Raw genomic sequence first — 21,992 nt, 5'->3', positions numbered from 1 at the left:
ATTGAAAATCTTGGAAGTGAAAGTTTTAGGAATCCCTAATGAGGCCTTAAAACCCATATGAAGAAAATTCTCAAGATAGATACAGTTCAATGTATATAACCAATAATTGCACTATATGTACATACAACACTACAAAACAGAAAGAATTATTGAATACTGATTGGCATTGAATTGTATGTACACTTGCCTTTGATTAGTCAAAAAAAGAAAGATAATTTACACTGGAACTTCAAAATAAAGGGTCTTGAAGAGGATAGATATACATACAACTCCAAGTAGGCTGATATCAGATGGGGTGAGCACTAAATAATCACAAATTCCCAACTGTATTCATGGATAGCAGAGAAGTGTATATAACTTATGAAGTCTGTGAATAAAGTTATCTATCTAAAGCAGAAAAAAATGGAGCTTGAGCTACCCTCCTCGGAGTTTGACAGTTCTCATCGGTCCTTGAGCTTAACGGCGAAGACTGGGGCATCAGTTCAGATAGCCGGTTTCTTTCGCTATAAACTCTATTCTGTGGAGAATTTTTTTGCAGGGTTATGTAAATTTAGTGAGTCATCACGTACTAGAATGCCGTTTGGAATTCAGTTGGATGGAATATTAGACTAGAACAAGCTACTTTAAGAGTTGAAGAGATGTAGAACACTTACCTTCAAACGCAGATTTTCCAGTTCTCCTTCCAGTGAAGTCACTTTGTTCTTAAGGTACTCCAATGCCTCTTCAGCAGCATCAGGGTTTATCTCAGGAACAGGTTTTTTTATTCCAGCTACCTGATATTTCAGATTTAAGTTAGAGGTGAACTCGAACTGGACATGTCCAAGTGGCTAATCGCCATTCACATACCTTTAAGATACTGGTACAAAGGCCTACGAGCTTTCCGGCAAGTTGGACCTTGTCATCCTCAAACTCCTGTAACAGATCCAGGATGCTGTCACCCCATGTATCAGAGATGTATATGGAGAAAACAAACTAATCCCATTTGTTTTGCTTATCTTATAATGGTTTTTCTTTAACCACACATATTTGACATAAATTCTTCTTTTAGCCTAAATTCTTCTCTCTATCTGCCTACCAACCTTCAATTTGCTTTTCAGTCGTTGCTCCTCATCAAAATTAATATCTGGAGCTTTTCCAATAGCAGCACGGTAACGAGCAAGCTCATCCTTGACACGTGAAAGGATAAGCTCTGCTCGCCTCAACTTAACACTGAGGCCTTCATTCTGAATCTTCAACATATTGTTTTCTTCCTGTTATGTAAAAAAAAAAAGATTTTCATTTAAATCAATCTAAGAGAAAAATACTGTTGAAATATTTTGTAGATTCTTAATATTTATTTCTAAATTAGTATTTAATGATATCTATGTAATTAATAGGCAATAATTGACTAGAAAAATTTGTAATTAAAAAGTAAAATTTGACTAGAAAGATTTGTAAGATCCTTAGTGTATTTTCATTTTATATAAGATGCCCTTATGTTATAAATAAGAGATTTTATAATATACGAAAAAAATTAAAATTAGAATATTTCTCCTCATTTTATTCTCAATCTACATGGTATCAGAGCAAAATTATTTTTTACCAAACCCTGAACAACTGTTCCTATAGCAATCATAACATCAATATATCTCTACCTAATGTTCATCATCCGATAATTCTTAAGTTTTCTCTGAACTCAACAGTCCAAATTAGCACCATTTATCTGAATGGTAACAATTTTATACGTTGGTCACAGTCAGTCCAGATGTATATTAGAGGAAGAGGAAAAATTAGTTACCTTATATGTGCTATTCAGAAGCTAGCCATGACAGATCCATCACAAGCAACCTAGGATGCATAAAATTCTACGGTTATGATATAGACTATGAATTCTATGGAGGAAGATATTGCTTCTAATAACATGTGCTACACTACTGCCAAAGAACTTTGGGATAATGTTACCTAAAATGTACTCTGATTTGGGCAATCAATCCCAAGTGTATAAACCCACTTTGAAGCTTAGTGATATTTGTCAAGGTAATGAATCTATCTATCACAAACTATTTCAATTCTTTAAAGTGTGTTTGGCAGGATATGGACCTTTTTAATGATCACAAGTGGAAGTACCTTGATGATGCTATTCGGTACCGAACAATTATCGATACAAATCAAGTCTTTAAATTCCTTGCAGGTTAATGTTAAATACGATGAAGTCTGAGGAAGAATTATAAGGAGGAATCCTATGCCCTCCATTAATGAAGTCTTTCTGAAGTTCGTTAAGAGGAGAATCGATGATATGTCATACTTGGAAAGAAAAATGAATCAAATAGCATGACAAAGAGTTGACATTTGTTACTGAAAAGGCCCATGCAAGTAGGTAAAATGGTCCAAACCTACGAAGGAAAGAAGAAATATCATGACAGTGGTATGACCATTGCAATAAACAACGCCGCACCAGAGGTCTGTAGTATGTTCCAGGAGTTCGGTTGTTCGCTCATTAAAGCGGTATGCGAGTTGGATTTAGAACATCATGAGACAATTTGATCTATATCCAATGTGAACGTTAAAGCATTGAGAAGAGTTTTTTCCAATACGAGAGGACCGAAAAGGACACACCTCTAGTGTACAAGTTATCGTACCCACGATAAATGCTGGGTAGCCAAGTGCGGAGTAGATAACTATTGAAAGTATTTAAGTAGTAAGCCCACCCCAAGATGAATGCTCTCCTATTCTGACTTCCTCAGAGCTTCCAGTAGCAAAGCCGAGACAGCAACGGGTTCTCTGACCCTGCGGAGATGAGTAACAGAAGTTTTGAGGGGACTTGGTGGTTTATCCATAAAAAACTAGATAATTCAAAACCGAACAAAAAACGGCAGCACTCTGCTAATGTAGTTCTCGAATAGCCTAGTCCATTTACAAAGGAGCAAATTGATCAACTTCTGAAGCTTCTGAAGTCTTCTACAGCTCATTCAGGTAAAAATTCCTCTCCTTGGATCATTGATTCAAGAGTGTCCGATCATATGACTAGTCTATCTAATCTATTTTATTGTTATACACCTTGTTCTGGCTATGAAAAAGTCTAAATTGCTGATGGAAGTTTCTCTTCCATAGCAAGAAAAGGCATTGTCAAAATTTCCAAAAATATAAATCTTAAATTTGCTCGCCACATTTCAAAACTTTTAACCTCTAGACTGTTAACATATTCTCTAAAAATTTTATCTATTCATGTTATTTTTTATGACCCAAAATTTTATCTATTCATGTTATTTTTTATGACTCTTATTGTGTTTTTTCAAGACCGGCATTCAGGGATCATGATTGGGAGAGCTAGAGGGATTGTAACATTCAGGGACGATGATTGGGATGCTGATGTGGTAGCCAGAAGTAGTGCCAAGACTGAATATATATATGTTGCTCATGGAAGTTGTGAAGTTTTATGGTTAAAGGAACTCCTTGAAGAATTAAAGATCTCCATGCCACTACTGATTAAGGTGCATTGTGGCAACAAATCAGCAATTGCTATTGCACATAATCCTATTCACCATGATAGAATAATGCATATGAAAATTGCCAATCACCTCATAAAAAAAGATTATAATGGGATCATTTGTATGCGTTATGTTCTATCTATCAATCAAGTGGCAGATATTTTGACTAAAGGGCTTCACAAGTAACAGTTTGACAGTTTAGTTTCCAAGTTGGCAAAGGAAGAATTTTATGCTAAGTTGATGGGGAGTATTGAAATATTTTATCTATATTCTTAATATTTATTTGCAATTTAGTTCATAATAATATCGCTGTAATTAATAAGGAATAATTGACTATAAAGATTCGTAGGATCCTTGGTGTAATTAGTTTCCTTTTGTAGGAGACAGTGTGATGTGTGGAAAAAAAAATCAGAAAAAATTAAAAACCACAATAATTTTTCTCTATTTCCCTCTCGATCTACAAACGCTAAATTTAAGAATGTCAGCAGTTAGTGCGACAAAATTCGAGAAGTTTGTTACCTTGATTTTGGCATGATGATGTATTCTTTGCTGGAGGTTCTGCTGGCCAGAAAGCTTCTTCACTTCCCCTTCAAGTTCCAGTATCTGCTTCTTATGATTTACGTTCTCAATCTGGAAAAAGGAAAAAAAATACACACAAAATAGGCAAGGTATGTGAGAGTTGAGAGGTGTAGGATAACAACAGAAAAATTTACCAGGCACATTGGTACATGAAACTAATTAGTCATATTGATACCTAAAAGCATTTCATACATGTTTGTCCATTAAGATTTGCATGTTACCATGCAAAGTGTTTAAGGGTAAACTAAGAACATGAAAACATAAAATAATTTTTGTTAACTTTAACTCTCATGTCAGCATTTTATTTTTTACGTTATCTCTATTTTCGACAGGCACATTTTTTTAAGAATATATATATATATATGCAAGTGCAAAAATTGAAAACTAGAAAATATATTATGCAGACATTAACTCAATTTCTTTCTTGAAAGAAATCTGTGAGAAGCAAAAGAAAAAGCTGGGATTTCTACCTTCAACATTTCATTTTCGGTCTTGAGTAACTGATCACGCTGACGAAGTTTTTCCAATGCTACTTGTGCTGCTATCATCTCGGCCTGTTTTCGATCAATTTCCTCCAGCCATCTACAGTTTAGACCAATATATACTTGATGCCAGAAACTTATGGTTCCAAAACAATCCCAATTTGGAAAAATGAAAAGAAATGTTGACTGCGAATTCTAAAATTTTAAGTGACAGTTGCTCACCCCTGCCTCTCCTCAATAAATTCACTCAGCTGCTGCTTAAGCTTGTTTACCTCCTGATCCTACATGTTTAATATTCAGGATCAACCAGAAAAAAGAAGCAACCAGTTTTTCCTCAGCACCACTGGGAAAAGAAATCACCTTTACTTGATAGCCAGGACTTCTTAATTGAACCTTCTCTGCTATTCTCTGTACTTGCTGATTATCCAACAGTGACTGCAGTAACAAAACAGGCAACGTGACATTAAATTGCCTGTAAAAAATTGGTTTATAAGACTACATGAAGAAAAACTGACATTTTAGTTAGTACCACCACCACCATCATTATTGAAAACTGATCTTTTAGTTACTACCATCGCCATCGTCATTAATACTATTCTATCAAAGTGTATGGCTCCCTACAGAGGCATACAGTAATGCAGTTTTTGTACTACATGTATTCCCAGTCCAAGCAGTCACAATTATTTGGAAAGATAAGCATAAGACTATATATAGATACCGCATAATTTGTCATATCCAATTTGACTCCAAGTAGATCTCGAATTACGTCATGAGTCATGCTCTCTGCAGCAGCTAATCTGGCATTCAAAGCAAATATCTGGAAGCAGAATACAAATTTAATCAATAACTTCATGATGCATTTCTTAACATTTCTTAAAATTAGCAGAATCCACAGTGAGATGGTGAATCATACCTCTTTCTGTCGATTTACTGCTAAAGCTTCTAGCTCTTCAATTCGTAGCCTTGCAGCAGTAAGATCTTCATCTTTTTCAGATTTAATTTGCTGGGCTAATCCCAATCCTATACATTTGAAAGGTGAGCCAGAGCCCCTAGATTTTACCGTGTTTCTCTCTGACTTAATAGCTGAAGAATTTGGAACATGAGAGAGATGGCCTTCAGGTTTTACTTGTTCAGCCATAGCTTCCAATGCTTTGAACTGTTTTTGGATTCCGAACATTAGATACCATTAAAGGGTACAAACACATGTAAACCAAATTGTGCCTGAAAAATTACATCCATAGATCTGTGTTTGTCAGCCTACCTTCTGTTTGTATTCACTGGCCTGGGCTTCTGCATGCAAATTTAACTCAGAAATATGTGCTTTGAATTGGACAATCTGTTGCATAAACAGAGTATGCTATAAATTTCTGAAACTATAATGAAAACTCACTAGATTGTAAAAATTTTAGGAAGTAACAAGAATAAACAATAGTACAAAGGCCTATGAGGAATCTCACCTCGGCACTCTTATCAGCTAAATCCCTCTCAAGCAGCTCTATATGCTTTATAGCTTCCTGAAGATCAGTATCCTTTTCATCCAAACTCCTATTGACCAAACAAAATCACGCATTGGAAATTCAAAGAAATAGGACATCATGAAGCAAAATGGTTTTCTTGAAAGGAAATAAAAGTTCAGGATTATTTCTCTTAACCTTTTCATATCAACATCAGCATTTCTAAGACTTTGCAACTGCTGAGTTACAGAATGAAGCTCCAATTCTAGCTCTTCTCTCTGCAACCGCTGTCGTTCAGCTTCCCCTTTGACAATGTCAACCTTAACAAATGGACTTTCATGAGAAGCGGCATTATGATAATACAAGTTGCTTACAAACTGAGTCAAAAAGGAAACACTGACCTTGTTTTCTAGTACATTTACAGTACATTCAAGCTCCTCAACAGACCTCTCTAATAGCTTCACCTCCGCTTCCCTGTCTTCAGCATAAATCCTTCTTGATTCAGCTATCTGTATGAATTTGGAATATCTGAATGAGGAACTAGAGTATATAAAAACAATCTAGTTATTATATTAAAAAAGAGTACATACCTGTTGAGCTTCCAAAGAAATAGCTTCAATTTGTTTAGTTTGCTCCTCTGCATTTTCCAGTCTTTCTTTCAAAGAAAGAACCTCTTCTTGTAGTTGATCTCTGTCACCAGTGAGTTCGTTCAAATTACTCCTCAAGGACTCAGTTGTATCATTCATCTGGCCAAGAACATTATCCATTTCTAAAAGTTCCATCTCCAAGCTCTCAGTCATCTTTCTTCTCTCCTTTATCTCCTCCTCAAGAGCACATTTTGAGGCCAAAGCATCTTCAAGTTGGGCTCTCAGCTCTATATTTTCATTGGAAAGCAATTTTAGAGATTCTTGTTCCTTAAAAATATCCAGCTCAATTGTAGAAATCATATCTGTTTTCTCCTTCAGCTGAACTACAAGCATTTGGCTATGAGCAACTGCCTCATCAAGCTCATTTGATGTCATGGAAAGCTTTTCTTCTAAAGTTTCCAAGCAAGCCTTCATTTCCTCCATTTCGTCCTTTTGATCCTTTGAATTTGAGGCAGACTCCTGCAACAGTCTCAGGTCAAATAACAAGCCTTGCAGAATATCATCTTTCCTCAATAACTCATCCTGAAGAGTGATAATGTGGCCTTCCATGAACTCAACTTCTTCTGTGAACTTAGAAATGATGTTTAAATTTTCACACATCAACTGAAGCCATTTATCCACTATCACAAAACCATCTTCATTTACAAGATTAAATAACTCGTTCTTGATCATATCTACAGAATTTACAGAATGAATGCATTTTGCAATAGTTAAGCTTGATATGGTCAGAGCTTCACGTTTATCTTCTTCAAGATTCCCAACCTCATCCCTCAAGGAAATGTTCTCATCCCTCAAGGTGTTTACCCTGTCTACATAAGTCTGCAGGTCATGGCTTTTTAAGCAGAGGTCCTCCATAATGGCAGATTGAGACTGCTGGAGTCTGTTCAGTTCAGCATTTTTCAAATCCAAATCATTTTGTATACTGGCAATGGAAGACTCCAAGGAGAAAAGTTTTTCTTGCAACCTTTGGTTTTCTATATCAATACTGTGAATGTGGGTTAGAGATGATTCAAATTTTGATTTCTCCTCCTCCAAATCCCGGATAACCAAGCTATTTTCCATCTTCAGCTTTTGTACATCAATTTTCAGAGATTTATTTTCTTCTTCCAAGAAGGACATTCTACTGAGCTCCAGAGCTTTCATATCTAGCTCTTTTTGAAGTTTGCATGAGGATGTTTCCAGTGAAAAAGTTTCCTCCTGTAATTTTTTGTTTTCTTGCTCAAGAATGGATATACGACCAGCAGAAAGTTCTAATTCTTCTTCTTTTATCCTCAAACCCTTTAACAAATTTTCTCGGTCAACTACGATTTCCTGAATTTGGTTATGCAGTTTCACCTTAACTTCCCCAAGTTCGTGTTTTAAAATATCATTTGATGAAGCAACATTCTTTAGAGACTGAATCCCTTGCATAAGAGATTTATTTTCCTCTTCCAAGCGTGTGACTGACAGACTACTGTCTCTCAGCCTTGATAACAGGTCCCGGGTCTCATCTTCTGCTTCATTTGCTTTTGCTTTCAAAGAAGCAGCCTCAACTTCTATATCAGCCAAATACTGCTCCTTTAACTCTTTATCTACCTTGGAAAAAATCAAGTCTCTCTTTAAGTTCTCAAGAACATCATGCTGACTACAAAGCTCATTTTCTGCCACAGCTAAATGAGAAACCATCTCTTGGAACTTTGATGCCAAAATAAGTGACTCAATGTTTTTAGAGCTCAAATTTATCATAAGAGACTCAGCCTGAAAGTTTAAGAACTCTTTATCTTGCAGTAGTTTTTCCTGATCCAAAAGGGAGACCATAATGTTTGCATTACTCAAGTCTAAATCCTTCATCAGCATAGCAAGTTGAGATCCCATGTAGTTAGACCTTTGCAACATCAACTCTTCCTGAAGCTTTAGATCTGATATCTTTTTCTCAAAAGAGCTCAACTTGGCCCCAAGCTCACTGGCTTCCTCTTCTTTCCTTGTAATGCGATCAAAATTGCTCTTGAAGTCAGCCAATAGTTTCCCCTTCAGGTTTCTACACACTTCAAGCTCTCTCATTGCTTTGAAGTTATGCTCCCTAAGATCTGATATAACAGAGTTTGATTCACATAATCCATGTTGAAGCAAACCATTTTCTGCATTTAGTCCTGTTACTGTCTCCAAAAGAATTCCCATGTGACAGAGATGTAGCACTGAAATAGCACAATCCTTTGCAATTATCTCAGACCAGATGTCCTCCAGACATAGTCCAACCGACCTTGTTGATTCCAGAAAGAAAGACTTCAAGCAACAGCAATCATAGGCTATAGTCATAAAGTTATTATAAATCTCCTGCAGCTGTGTGATGATACTTTCCAGCTCGGCAACAAGATCAATTTTTTCAGACAAATCTAATCCAAACTGCTTCTGAAGGATTTCAAATTCCTGATCCTTCATTACATTACTGGATTGCAGGCCCTGAACCTCACCAAATAGTGCGTCCCTCTCGTTTATTAATTTGATTTCTGTTTGCTTCAGCCTTTCCACATCAAGCTTCAGTTTTTCATTTACTATCATGAGTTCATTGATCATGATATCTGCTTCTTTCATGGTATCTTGGGCCTCCCAAAATTTAGCAACAATACAAGAAGCCTCTGCAGCTTTCTGTGAAGCAATTATATTTGCTTCACCAACTTCAAGTTCAAGAAACTGCAAAAGGTATCACACATAAGATTGGAAAAAAAGAAAAAACAGTTTGCCCCGTAATAATATAAAAATGGTGGGAAGTGAATCAACTATACAGAAAAAGCAGGAAAGGCCAGGATCCTTTTGGTGTCCCAGCCAATAAGTGGGACAAGTTAAAGTAACTGAAGATGAAAATATAGATAAGAAACAGAAAAGGCAAAAAAAAAGAGTACCTCTTTTCGTTGACACCACTGGATTGCGGCTTCCTGTATGGTTTGTCCAAACCGCTCAATCTTTTTATTAGAAACTTCTATTTTAAATGCAGATTTCTCTTCAAATTTATGCATAGCTTCTTGCAGGTTAAGAATCTGCGAGACAAGAAACTCCAAGGTTTCATTGTTCTGTTTCTCAGACATCCTGATCTCTTCTTTCTCATTTTGCAGTTTGTCCATCTCAAGTTGGACCTGCTTTAAGCTTTCAAGGGCAGATTCTATTTCTTTTCTCAGAAGAAGAATGGTAACATCTCTTTCACATACATTGTTGCAAGTTGCCCTCAACTCCATGTATTTCTGACAACATGAATTGCTAGAAACACCATTCTCCACTTTCAGTTTACTGACAGCAGAATCATTTCTCAGGTCCTCAACCAGATGCAATGACATATCATCAAGATTCACCTCAGCATTTGACTGCACAATGGCCAGATATACAATTACTAAATCAAATACCTTTCAAAAGAAGGCCTAAGTATGACATTAAAGTATATCATCATTCAAGGCCTAAGTTGTGTACCAAAGTGAAAAATAATGATAATAATAATAATAATAGTAATTAGCTTACCTGTGCTTTGTTACTGCCATCATCTGGCAAACAAACTTGTGTATCATGTTCTTCAGGACTTCCATTGTGCTCGACATACATGTGCATACATGATCTGAGTTTTGAAACACCAGATTTTAGTTCTGAGAGTTTCTCTTGTGCCTCCAGAATGTGGTTCTTTTTAATGTCTTCGAGTTCTTGTTCCATAGAACAAGCACGTAGCTCCTCCTTGGAAAACTTTTCTCCAAGTTTTGCGCAGGTTTCTTCCAACTTTTCTATTTCTTTTTTGAGAGAGAGAATTTGTTTTTCTGCTTCATAACCTACAATAGCTTTATCGGCCAGAAGGGCATCCTTCATCTGGATGATCTCAGCTGATTCTCTAAGCTGAATATCCTTTTGTTTCAAGGCATCAATGTGGTCAGCATTCATTTCTGATAATCTACTCACAACTATAAAAGCAACAGTTGCACAGTCTGATAATTTATTAATCTGAAGTTGGGACATGTTCATTTTGTTCTCCATCTCAAATATGATGGATGATTTTGTGCTCAGCTGTGACCTCAACTGGAGAATTTCCTTCTCCTTCTCATTGTACTCACGCTGGTGTGATTCATTAATCACCAAAGCTGCCCCTCTCAGAGACTTCAGCATGCACTCTACATCCTGTCGCTTGTTGTTTGCGTCTTCTAAACATCTTCCAAGTTCTTCAATTGACAATTCCTTCTCAGAGAGAACTCTAATCAACCTCCCAACTTGTTCTGATATCAAAATCCTTTTCTGAGGGAAGGAACTAGAGATGAGGTTAACCTGATCAGATGCATCAATAAGTGCTTCATGCCCATTGACAAGAATTTCTTCAAGCTCACAGGTTAGTAGATTCCATTCTTCTGATAATATTTTTAGTTCTTCATCCTTCTCAACAAGCTTTCCTGACAACTGATTGTTATCTTCAGCCATCAGGAATAATTTTTCTTGCAGTTCCTTCATCTCAGCTTCCAAAAGCACCAACTTCTTTTTAGTTTCAATCTCTCTCAATTGACACACTTGGACTTCTTTCTGAAGAACAGAAAGTTCTTCCTGCAAACATACAATAACCTCAGCAGTCTCAGCTTCAGCCTGTCGACGAACTTCATCCATTTCTTCCTCATTAGACACCTGAAAAGCAAGATCACTTTGGTACCATATATTCAGCTGCTTCGCTTTCTCAAGAGAATCTTGCATCTTTTTCAACTTGGATTGTATTGCAGATTTCTCATTGCCATCTGTGGGTGGGTGATCCCTTACCTCTTTGCTAAAAATTTTCTCCTTCAAAGAAATGGTTTCAATCTCTTGTTTGCGCAAAAGATTCCGATGATGGCTATTGCTTTTCTTCAGGTCCTCCATCTCATTGATTGATAAAATTTGTTGCGACTCAAGAGCTTCAATTACAGACCTCGCTTCTTTGAGTTCATTGTTTGCATCTTCATATTGTTGGTTTACCAACAAGAGTTGCTCTTTTGACAGCTTAAGGTCTCTATTTAAGGAAAATGCCTTTTCTTCCATTTCTGCACGAAATGATTTCTCTTCATTGAGAATAATTTTTACTATATCTAATTCAAGCTGCAAATCCATGATTGCTTCAGCATAGTCCGTAGCCTGGGTAGATTGCACTGTCATCAGTCGATCACTTTGAGCTTCCAATGATTCCTGAAAATTAGTGTATAGCGTTCATCAATAGATGGATATAGCAGAATACATAATGCAGAAAGAGGTACAGAAAAACAAAACAGGAACAACGACACAACTACATATAACCATCCAATTAGCATGACCAAATATAAAACAAAATAACCTTTATGGTTTTATTATTGTTGTCCTGATCAGCTGGAGCAGAGTTAAGACTGTTTAAGGTGGAACGAAGGTCATGTAGTTCTCTGGAAAACATTCAGGAAATGTAAAGCCTCAAAAAAAGCAAAAATTAAAGCACTAGAAAACCAAATTATCCTAAAACAGTCGGACTCCCTTACCTACAAAGTTTTGCATTTTCTTCTAAGCAGGAACTGAGATTGTCCCTGCATTCTTCTAGCTCATTGAGAGTCTTTTTCAACTGAAATAGTAGAAACTAAATGATTATGGGATCAAACTCCAAAGAGAACAATGAACAAACTTCCAGTCAATACAAGACTAAGCAACCTCTAAATGGAGAGAGTTGTTCTCCTTGCTGATGCTGATTGCCTCCTGTTTCAGATGTATAAAACATGTGTAAGGAAAATAACTAAAAAATGCAAGATAAACTTGTTTACACACAATTACCAGGCTTACATTTGGCTACCTGAAAGACGAAGGCCAAGGGTACCACCCAAGGAGAGTTTAAGAGTGGGCCTCCCTGAGCATAATTCTTTTCTTTTTTATCATATTTCCTCGATTCTACTCGGAACCTCAAGGGAAATAAAACCAAAAATTTAGAAGGTAGCTACACTGACCTGTGTCTGAACGTTCAAGTTGGGATGGCTCTGCTGCTCAGAGTTCCCATTAAGAAACTGGAGTAACTGTAAAAGTAAAAAAAAAAAAAAAAGATGTATGTCTATTCAGGCTATAAAGAACTGATCAAATGAGACAACACCATCTCTCTTTTTATATTCTAAAAATACCTGATTCCGCAAATCGGAAACTTCAGCCAAGAGTATCTTCCTCTCCCCATCCTCGTAGAATTCTTGAAATCTATTATCGACATAATGAATAAATGGTTAAAGCTTAGCAGTTAGCTACCATATGAAGTTGTTATAACCCCAGAAAACTACCTTCTTAGTTGGTCCAAGAGCCTAATGTTCTCCAATGCGAAGCGAGTTACTTCAGGATTTTTATCAATTTTAGCTTGGAGCAATTGAAGCTCTTCGGTCAATACTCTGTTCTCCTCCAGTAAAAAGGAGTCTGCAGGTATGTTGCTTCCAAGAAGCAATTCCATCCTTTGAATCTTTTCTTCTCGAAAACGAAGCATCATTCTAGTACTTCTGGTTTCTTCCTCTCTTTGCCGAACCTGAGAAAAAAAAGTGTCAAGAAATTTAACAAAGTTTTTCTACAAGAAGGAAACTCAGGAGGAAAGAGGACAAAAAGAGTAAATACCAAACGGTTCAGTTGTTCATTTTCAGCTTTAAGCTCCTTGATAGAAGTTTCTGCCATCTGCTCCCTTCGCAGCGCACCAGCAAGGGTTCTCTCCACAGATTTAAGCTGACACATCAGAACTTTCAGGAGCATGTGATGGTTTCTAAATGCTAATATGAGGAAATCCTATGGTGCCCGCCTTTGCATATGGCAAAATTTTTATTAAAAGGCTAGTCATGGGACACGTATTTGAAAACTTAATCATAGGATTATTTCAGTTTGAGATGCTTGTCCCTGAAAGCACATGCACCAGATGCATATCTTGGAGTTCATCAGAACAATAGTTGCATAAGTCGTGCACACATGACAATTTTAAAGCTAAATATTTCTCTTCGCATATCCTATCTCATGTGAATCTTTCCTATTCATGCATCAAACAGTTATAACTGTAGCATAACCTTTAATACCTGCTTAGCAGACATTCTCACAACACCTTCAGATTCATAGCCAAGCAAATCCTCACCCTGCTGTTTTTCCGTTTCATATGTGTCATCTAAGTAATCACTATATTGCTCTTGCATTCTATCAATTGTTGTTGATCCAAATGACAAGGACCTTGAGACATTTTGACGCTTGAGAATAGAAAGCTCTTCCTGTACCAAAAGAATCATCATTACTGACTTTGGTTGGCCATCATGCCAGGCATTAGAGAATTTATTTGATTCTATACCTCACCTTTAGAAGCCGGATCTGGTGTTGTAGTGCAATGACATCTCCTGTGGAATCTTCATTGATGACAGCCTGTAATTTAAAAAACTAAAATTTCTAGGAACAAAAGTTCATCCCTTCTAAGCTATTATGTAACTTTGAAGTGATCAAATATATAAGCTTACGTTGTTCTGAATTAGCTTTGCTCTCTGAGCAAACTTTAGGGTATTCAATGTTTCAGCTGCACAGCTGCAAGTGGGACAATATAAGGACAGTTAAAAAAAAACAAAAAAGAGTAGATTAATTAATAGCAAAGCAGATAGAAATGTAAGAACCAACCAGATAGAAGGGCTGACATTAGCAATGATCATTGTTTTTGAGTTTCCACCCAGCGAATCCTGCATAGCTTCCAATGGTAAAGATAACACCATAACAAAGAATTCTAGTAATGTTAAGACAGAGAAGATGGAGTCAGAAGAAACCTGGAGAAGAAAGGTCAGTTTTGAATCCCTATAAGGAACGTGCCTTGGCTTCCCATGTGCAACATCCACAAGAATCATAATTACATGACTGCAATGAACAGTGTTGCCCAATGAAGTTGATAACCAGCACTATAGCCAAAGCAACATGTTCAGTAAATTATTAAAGAGCATTTAAATTTTTTACCCCAGTGTAGACAAGGATTTGTTGATGTTAGCAGCTTCCCTTAAACGCTCACCCTCAGCACCCGAAGTCTTCTGCCTATAATGGAATATAGCTCAACTCAGGAGCCAAATCATGCAATTAAGAACTGAAGCACGGCTTACAAACAAAGTATGATGCCTTACCTTTCTGAACCAGCAAGATCAACTAGATTCAGTCTTGCAAACCTTAAGTTAGTTGCAGAATCCTTTTCCCATCTACTCTCAATTACACATGTAAATACGCTGTGGGAACGGCTGCTCTCTCTATTCATATTTGTTGCAGCAACTTTTCTATTTAAAGAACCCTATCAAAACAAATAATGATTTAAAGCAGGCACTATATGCACAAATTCGGGTAAGAAGGAGAGAGAGAAATATTCTAGGCATTACTGAATCTATATTGATTGGTACCTGAGTTAAAAGCTTTAGAACATCAGACACACTTTGCACCTCGTATTCAGAGAGATTTTCTACATAAACACCTTTCTTAATTTCCTCTCGCAACTATAAATAAGGAAGAAAGCCTAATGAAAAGTTGCTCACAGAAATTGCAAAAGCACAGATAGTTCCAGAAGAAACAAACTTACAAGCAAATTGGTCGATGATGGATCAAGGAGGTCTGTAATTTGTTCATTGTAAATCTCTAGGAAAGAACATTTGCAATTATAGTTTAGTTTTTCATCTCTTCTGCTCTCCTCTTCCTGCAAAGGAAAAAGATTAAAAAAAAAAAATTAAACCAACTAGAGGTTATATGCATATGCACATAAAGGAAGATATACAAATGAACAAGATTTCTGATTAAAGTGGCATCGTTACAGCTTGGATTCTGGCAAACAAGAATTCAAATATTCGTGGTGTCATTCCCCGATGTGGACTTGGCTTGACTTCTAAATCTTCAATCTCACCAAGCATTGTGTATGTCTTCCCACTTCCTGTCTGTACAAAAAAAAAAAAGATAGATATATAGATAAATTGGTAAGGAAAATGGTAAAATTTGTTAATTTTGTATTTGACGAGGAGCCACCATGTTCCAAAATTTTCAGATAATGCTTCAGCACACATCTCCACCTTTGTTCATTTTACAAACTCAGTAGCTATTTACTTGTACTGTTTTCAGTACTTTCAGGGACTAGAGATAGAAACGTTGTTAGGTAAAGATAGTCCAATTATTGGTCCTAATCCTCCTCTTGGCTGGGTCATTAACGAACTTATAGGAGACAAGAATGGAGGTTTTTTCTTTGCATATTTTTTAGCAAACTAAGATGACTACAATCAATTGCATAACAATAAGTTCGGAAAAGAAATCTTTTTTTTTTTATGAGTAAATGCTAGGTCAGATCTTAACCCATTATAGCTTCCCTATTAAGGAAATCTAACTATTCTGAAATATTTTTTTTACCCAGAAATGTAATAGTTTCACTGAGACTTCAATCCAACTTAGTCATCATATCTCCACTAATATATTAGTGAACTAAGTGTTAAATTCTATTAAATCAAATATTATAAACCAACTACTGTTATCTTATAATACAATCACAAAATAACCAGTTTTACTTTCTTAATAAGTTTTGAACTTATGATCTTAAAGGAGAAATCCAATTTTATATTAAAGTGGAAGTCACTTAATAGAAATCCATGTAGCACTCTTTTCACTTGCCATCTATAAATCATTCCTTCAGTGGATTGGGAGACAAATGATCTCTGTTTTTTTACTGGGTGGCACTTTATCTTTTTTTCTTTTGTTTCTTTTCCCACTATTTTTTTACAAAATGAAGAAATATTATTCGCAAAAGAGAAGAAAATAATAGAAAAAGGAGACCGAAAATCCTCCATCCAAACATTTATTTTGATTTTTTAAAATCCTCTTTAAAACTTCAATAAATTGAGAAATATCGGCAAAATATAATTTTTTTGATGCAAATTATCTAATATTACAATTGTCATTATTTCTTTCTCTTCTATTTTTCTTTTTTTATAATAGACGACGAGGATCTAAAACAGATTAAGAGGGATTTCAAGTAGAAGATGCATACCATTTTGCATCTGTTTGACAGTATTTCAGGTCTGCGTATTAACCTTAGCAAGAGTAGTCTTTTGGGCATCAATGTGGAGGATTAGTTAGTTAGACTCTTACTAAGGGAACCTCCCTGCAGCAAGTCTATTTTGATTTTATATTCTTCTTTAACTTCAACAGATTGAGAAAATTTTAATGAACTATTATCTACAGGATGCAAATTATCTAAGTATCGCTATTCTTTTTTCGTTTTTTTTTTTCTTTTTATGCAGTAGTTGACTAGAGTCTGAAACAAATTAAGAGAGATATCGGGTTTAAGACACTTACTATTTTGTATATATTTGAGAATATTTCAGGTTTATGTATTGACCTTGGCAAGAACAACCTTGTGGGCATCAGTGTGGAGGATCAATTGGATAGAATGTTGGCCAAATTGATGGGGACTGAAGTTTGATGCTTCGACATGACTTGTTAGTTATTTGGATGTCCCTTTGGGAGGCAATCCTCAGTAGTCTTCCTTTGGAATCCATTAGTGCATAATATCTCCAAGTCTCTTGAGCTTTGGAAAGAAACCTTTGTCTATTAGCGCTAAGATTACTCTTATCCAAGTATCTCTCTCTAGTATCTCTCTTTACTATCTCTCCTTGTTAAAATTCCTAGATGTGTAATTGGGACATTAAGAGAATGATGAGGAACTGCCTTATTGTCGGATCAAGTGGGGCCATGAGGAATCTTTTAGTCATATGAAAGGTCTGTTGCATGTCTAAGATAGATGGAGCTATGAGCGTTAGAAAATTTTTATAGTAAAAATTTGTCTTTCACAGCTAACTGTGATGTTTTCTTTTTGAACCTAGCTCGTTGTAGCACAGGATGGTTAAGAGCAAGTTTAACCTACATCGAAACGTTTGGGACTCCAAAATCAGTGTTTCTAATACTTGTAGGAGCCCTTTAGAAAGGTATCCCCAACCTCTTTGTTTTTTTTCTTCCCCTACTCAGTCTAAGGGTGGGTGATGGTTGACACTTTTTTCTTTGAGAGGATCATTGGATGGATAGCATGTTGTCGGCAACTTGCTTTGTTCATTCTTTTTTGGGAGGGTCACTTGATGGGTAGCAGGTTTTTGGCTACTTGCTCCCTTCATTTGTGCAATATGTCTTGTCATGCTCCTACTTGTTCCTTTCTAGTGACGTACATGTCATTGCTCGTGGAAGATGTTTGTCCTTTAGAAACCTCAATTGCCGCAAAATTGTTGATATGGTTTCTTTGGTTTAGTGCTTATCTCCTCTATGGGCCTTGATCGCTAAAACTGGTTTTTAAACTTGTCAGGATATTTTACATGCAAGTCTCTTATGGCTACTTATCCCATAAGCTATTTGCAATGATATTTTCATTAAGCTTTTTAGAAGGTTCCAACTCTCTTGAAGGTTAAGGGAATTGTTTGGATGACAGTCTTGAACAAGTTAAATACTAAACATTTCTTCCAACCTAGAGACTAGTAATCCTATACCCACCCCAGTATGATATACAGCAAGAATGTAGTGCTAAAATTGAAGAGTCCAAATCTGCTAAGTGAAGAAATGGCCACCTTTACTTTGTTTTGAATCCTTTTTCCTGCCAACTAACATGTTTCCTATGTTTTCATGTTGGCATGGACTTGACCTTTTTTCTTTAGAATTCCAGTAGAGTCCCGCAATGTTTTTGAGTTATTTTTAACCTCAAAAACATCCCTCACTACATTTAGAAACTAACTTCCAAATTTCATAAGAAATGGAACTCAAAAACAAGGTGAAGATTACACCTTACCTCACGGATTCTTCCCTTTAGACTGTGGGCTTATCACTTCTTTTCTTCTCTTTTCTTTTCGTTTCTTCCTTCTTTTTTCCTTTTTCTTCTTCTTACACTTTGGGCAGAGTTTTCTCAAGGAAAAAGTCCTTTTGTTTCCACAAGTCACTTTCTTTTTGTCTAGTTTTTACAATAAATTTCTAAATTTACATTTTTTATCTATTATTTTCTTCATTCATTTTGTGCACAATAGTGTTTTACACTAAAATTAGTTTTTACATAAATTTCTATATTGATTTCTATCAGCTTGAGTGAATTATTAGAAAAACAATATCAATTTGAAAGAAGGGTTTGTAAAAGAAAATTAATTTATACTCATAAAAATTTACATGTGAGTGTATGTTCTTTGTTAAAATTTATCTTTTAGATCTTTAAAAATTAAAAGAGTTCTGAAGGAGGGGCTGTACAAAAGATACTTATTTGTAATTGATTCATCACTATATGGTAGTTAGATTGATAATATAGGAATTTGTTAATTTGGTGGAGTCGACAAAAGAATAAGAGGATCCATGTTGCTTTTACTATTATTTTTGTCTTTTATATTATTCTTGATTATCACCATCTTGTTGCAGAGCACAAACCATTCAAAACCAAAGGATGTGTTCTCCTAACACCCATTCACAAATCAAGGTTATACAAATCTAAAACCCATTTGGAAGCACTTGCATTTACTTGTATACAACAGTATGTCCGTCTAACATCAATAACAAAGTGAGTGTATATATATCTAACAGCCCTGAAAAGCCTTGCTAGTAAATTACGTGCAAAGCTATTTCGTAGATTAGATCAAGTTGGTAAGGATAAGACATTGAATTGGTTGCAAGTTGAGAAATTTCCTTGCCAAGACAAACCATACTGCATATTGCCTTGTTATATAAAAATAGAAGGAACTAACCAAATGGGTTGAAACATTCAAAATCCTAAAACATACCTGACCGTAGGCAAACATACAGCTATTGTAGCCAGACAAGCAATTCTCCACCATTGGCAGAGCAGCCATCCGAAAAAGCATTTCCTGGAAAATAGATTTGCAACATCTGCTTAACTTACTTTAAAACAAAATGCCCTGACATCTACAGGTTTCCACTTTTAACCAGACCTGGTCTACTGTTTCACATGAAACGTGATCAAATGTGAATCGAGTTTCTGGTTGCCCTATCCATGTGATGGTCTGAGCACTCTCCTGCTTTAAGCATCTACTATAACCGTGCATACTCTTCTCCATGCTATTGAGGGGGCGCACACGTATAAGAACCTAGATAATTTAGCACCCATCAGCACCGGGGAAAAAAAATTCTTGGTGAAATTTAGCAGAAACAAAATTCATAATTATTCCTAACCAAAATAATAGCACAAGGGAACTGATCTAAGCCAGATATAATATTCATCATTATTCCTTAAAAGTATTTAAACCAAATTCTTTGTGTTTAGTCATGAAAATGCAGAAGGAAGGAATTACAATCATCACAAGCAAATGTATTATGGCAATCAAATTCAGTAGTTTCATAAATAAGAGAAAATTATCACCCAAGAAAATCCCTGCAGATCAATTCATGCCGCGCTCTTGGAAAAAGTAATTCCCTTAATGAGAAAGAGTGAACCCCATGTGGGAACTAAAACCCTACTTACCTGTACATTGTGATCCATCCAAAACGATGGATCCTCCTTAAGATCGAAGTGAGGCACTTCGACTGTATTGACAACTGTAGTTGGGCCAGAAAGACCTGGTATTCCTTTGTACAATGAGCCAAGATTTCCTGCACGCATGCCATGGGCATCATTCCTGCTCCTAACAGTTGAAACTGGAGGCTTCGTAACACTCTTGGTGGGCGTACTTTGTGTGGAACTGCTCTCAGTATAGCTTGGAGTAGGTCTCCCAACTCCCCTAGTAGTCCTTGGAGTTATACTGGGCAAACCCCCATTTACATTTCCGACTCCCCGACTCACATGACTCGAATAATTCTCCACAATATCAATTCTGGAATCCTCATGATACTCATTGGGATTCGAACAGGAATCATTCTTCTGGGCCCACCCAAATCGGTTCTTGGACGAAAACCCAGTTCCATATCTATCAGGAGTACGAAGAGGCAGAGTGGAATCAGTGTTTATGCGCTTGTGCTTAGTTGGCGTTCTTTCCATTTTACTTCGAAAACCCATCTCAGCTTCATGTTTAGGATTTGTCACTGGATCTTGAATAGAGTTAAGTGGAGCCCTAGATGAGGAATCTGTGCTAGCTTGAGATACCAGAGAATCTCTTGGATTTACGGGCACATTCTCGATTTCATCGTCTTTGCTCGGATTTCTTCGCAGGAACTTGAAATCCCTCAACATTCTATCAGCAACGCAATACACCCCGATAAACAAGAAGCAAAGACAAATGTAAATCTCAGGTTCATCTGTAAATGCACATGTGTCTATATATACTCACATAAATAGAAAGAGATAGCGTTTACATCCCAAAAAATGGATACGAATTACCTGAATGAAGAGCTTAAGAACAGAAACCCTAACTGATTCCGTGAAATGTTTAAGCTAATAGAGCTAAACTCAGTTCTTCTCAATCAGCATATGCTCCTTCTCTCTCTCTCCCTCTCTCTCTCTCTCTCTCTCTCTCTGATTTTTGAATTTTTGCTTTGAGAAATGAGATCGAGGATGGGTTTTTGGAGGGTTAAATGGACGGTGGAGATCAGATCAACATTATGAACGGACAGTTTGTAAGGATTACCGCGGTTTCGGGATTTGAATTTGTATCTGCAGGGTGGGGGGGGTTTTCGTCAAAAAAGAAAACATTGTGGGGCATATCGTAATTACAAAACTTTTCAAAATTTCAACGGCTAGATCTTGATATGGCAGTAGCCGTCCGATCAGCTCGCAATTGAATTTTTTGAAAAAATGTTAAATCCAGTAAATATTTGAATTTAATTAATATAAACTTTTTATTTTTCAAATTTATAATAAGATAAAATATAATTTACTCGTATACGTATAAAAAGATAATCTGAATTAAACTTATAATCTCTTATAAAAAAAATTGACGTAACTATTATTTAATTAAATAATAATCGATAATGATTTAAACTTTTTATATATATTATTTTGATAGTAAAAAAAATTTATTCGTAATATTCAATCAAATTCGTGATAGTTTATTAAGATAAAATATTATTTTTTTATATCAACAAATAGACTTAATATTAATCTTAGTGTGTGTAATAAACTATCAATTTATTAGTTTCGTTTAAAAGTAATCAATTTCGATTAAATAGTTAGGGTCTTAACGCGTCTCATTTAAGTATGAGTTTATAATATCTGCAGATATCGTGTTTGTAATTTCTTATTTTATTATGCGTAAAATAAAAAATAACAAAAGTTGACGATACGAAAAGATGGGTTATAACTCTTAAATCGCACGTGGAGTTTTATTTTATTTTTTCCTTATTAACCCATTAGCGAAAAAAGAAAGATTAAAAAAGTCACAGATATTGATTTAGAAAATCTACCGCGCTGTGGATTCAAGTACGTTTTTCTGTATTCATTATCTTTGATTCAGTACGAATTTGCTTACGCTT

General features: G+C 35.9%; 1 protein-coding gene and 1 long non-coding RNA gene across 10 annotated transcripts; one reads left to right on the top strand and one right to left on the bottom strand.

The window, feature by feature from the left end:
• Nucleotides 1-134: 134 nt before the first annotated feature.
• Nucleotides 135-21,113, bottom strand: POK2 (phragmoplast orienting kinesin 2). Of its 8 annotated transcripts, XM_088221763.1 has the most exons (39): nucleotides 20,902-21,109; nucleotides 20,050-20,755; nucleotides 19,520-19,675; nucleotides 19,352-19,435; nucleotides 15,383-15,502; nucleotides 15,154-15,267; nucleotides 14,978-15,070; nucleotides 14,711-14,871; nucleotides 14,550-14,624; nucleotides 14,366-14,453; nucleotides 14,223-14,281; nucleotides 14,069-14,132; nucleotides 13,911-13,976; nucleotides 13,643-13,828; nucleotides 13,197-13,301; nucleotides 12,875-13,110; nucleotides 12,725-12,794; nucleotides 12,557-12,622; nucleotides 12,406-12,459; nucleotides 12,267-12,311; nucleotides 12,101-12,180; nucleotides 11,926-12,007; nucleotides 10,116-11,780; nucleotides 9,509-9,964; nucleotides 6,573-9,299; nucleotides 6,384-6,491; nucleotides 6,181-6,302; nucleotides 5,986-6,073; nucleotides 5,790-5,864; nucleotides 5,442-5,684; nucleotides 5,247-5,345; nucleotides 4,889-4,963; nucleotides 4,751-4,809; nucleotides 4,517-4,628; nucleotides 3,987-4,097; nucleotides 1,080-1,250; nucleotides 847-912; nucleotides 654-773; nucleotides 135-517 (listed from the first exon to the last, which is right to left on the bottom strand). In XM_088221763.1, exons 2-39 carry the CDS (start codon nucleotides 20,752-20,754, stop codon nucleotides 380-382), a joined length of 9,144 nt encoding a protein of 3,047 aa, XP_088077889.1. In that variant the 5' UTR covers nucleotide 20,755; nucleotides 20,902-21,109; the 3' UTR covers nucleotides 135-379. The 8 variants fall into 8 exon arrangements, 7 of the variants coding, with proteins under 7 accessions (XP_088077889.1, XP_088077887.1, XP_088077886.1 ...); XM_088221761.1 differs by having other exon boundaries at nucleotides 4,751-4,803; nucleotides 14,223-14,453; nucleotides 20,902-21,110; XM_088221760.1 differs by having other exon boundaries at nucleotides 14,223-14,453.
• LOC148253163 (uncharacterized) lies at nucleotides 1,246-4,060 on the top strand. Of its 2 annotated transcripts, XR_015821280.1 has the most exons (3): nucleotides 1,246-2,016; nucleotides 2,171-2,952; nucleotides 3,277-4,060. It is a non-coding gene; the product is annotated as an uncharacterized LOC148253163 (long non-coding RNA). The 2 variants fall into 2 exon arrangements; XR_015821279.1 differs by having other exon boundaries at nucleotides 1,246-2,952.
• Nucleotides 21,114-21,992: the final 879 nt, after the last annotated feature.

The sequence above is a fragment of the Carica papaya genome, chromosome 6, assembly GCF_054855325.1.
Source record: "Carica papaya isolate Zhongbai chromosome 6, ASM5485532v1, whole genome shotgun sequence".
Lineage (NCBI taxonomy): Eukaryota > Viridiplantae > Streptophyta > Magnoliopsida > Brassicales > Caricaceae > Carica > Carica papaya.
The sequence above is the reverse complement of the archived record's forward strand: the minus strand, read 5'-3'. Positions and strand labels throughout refer to the sequence as shown.

Coding starts and splice junctions, on each gene's coding strand:
- POK2 (XM_088221760.1), bottom strand. CDS start 20,754: ATGTTGAGGGATTTCAAGTTCCTGCGAAGAAATCCGAGCAAAGACGAT. Junction 15,268..15,382: donor TGTTTGCCAGAATCCAAGCT/GTAACGATGCCA, acceptor TTTCCTTTGCAG/GAAGAGGAGAGCAGAAGAGA. Junction 9,965..10,115: donor ATGGCAGTAACAAAGCACAG/GTAAGCTAATTA, acceptor GCCATTGTGCAG/TCAAATGCTGAGGTGAATCT.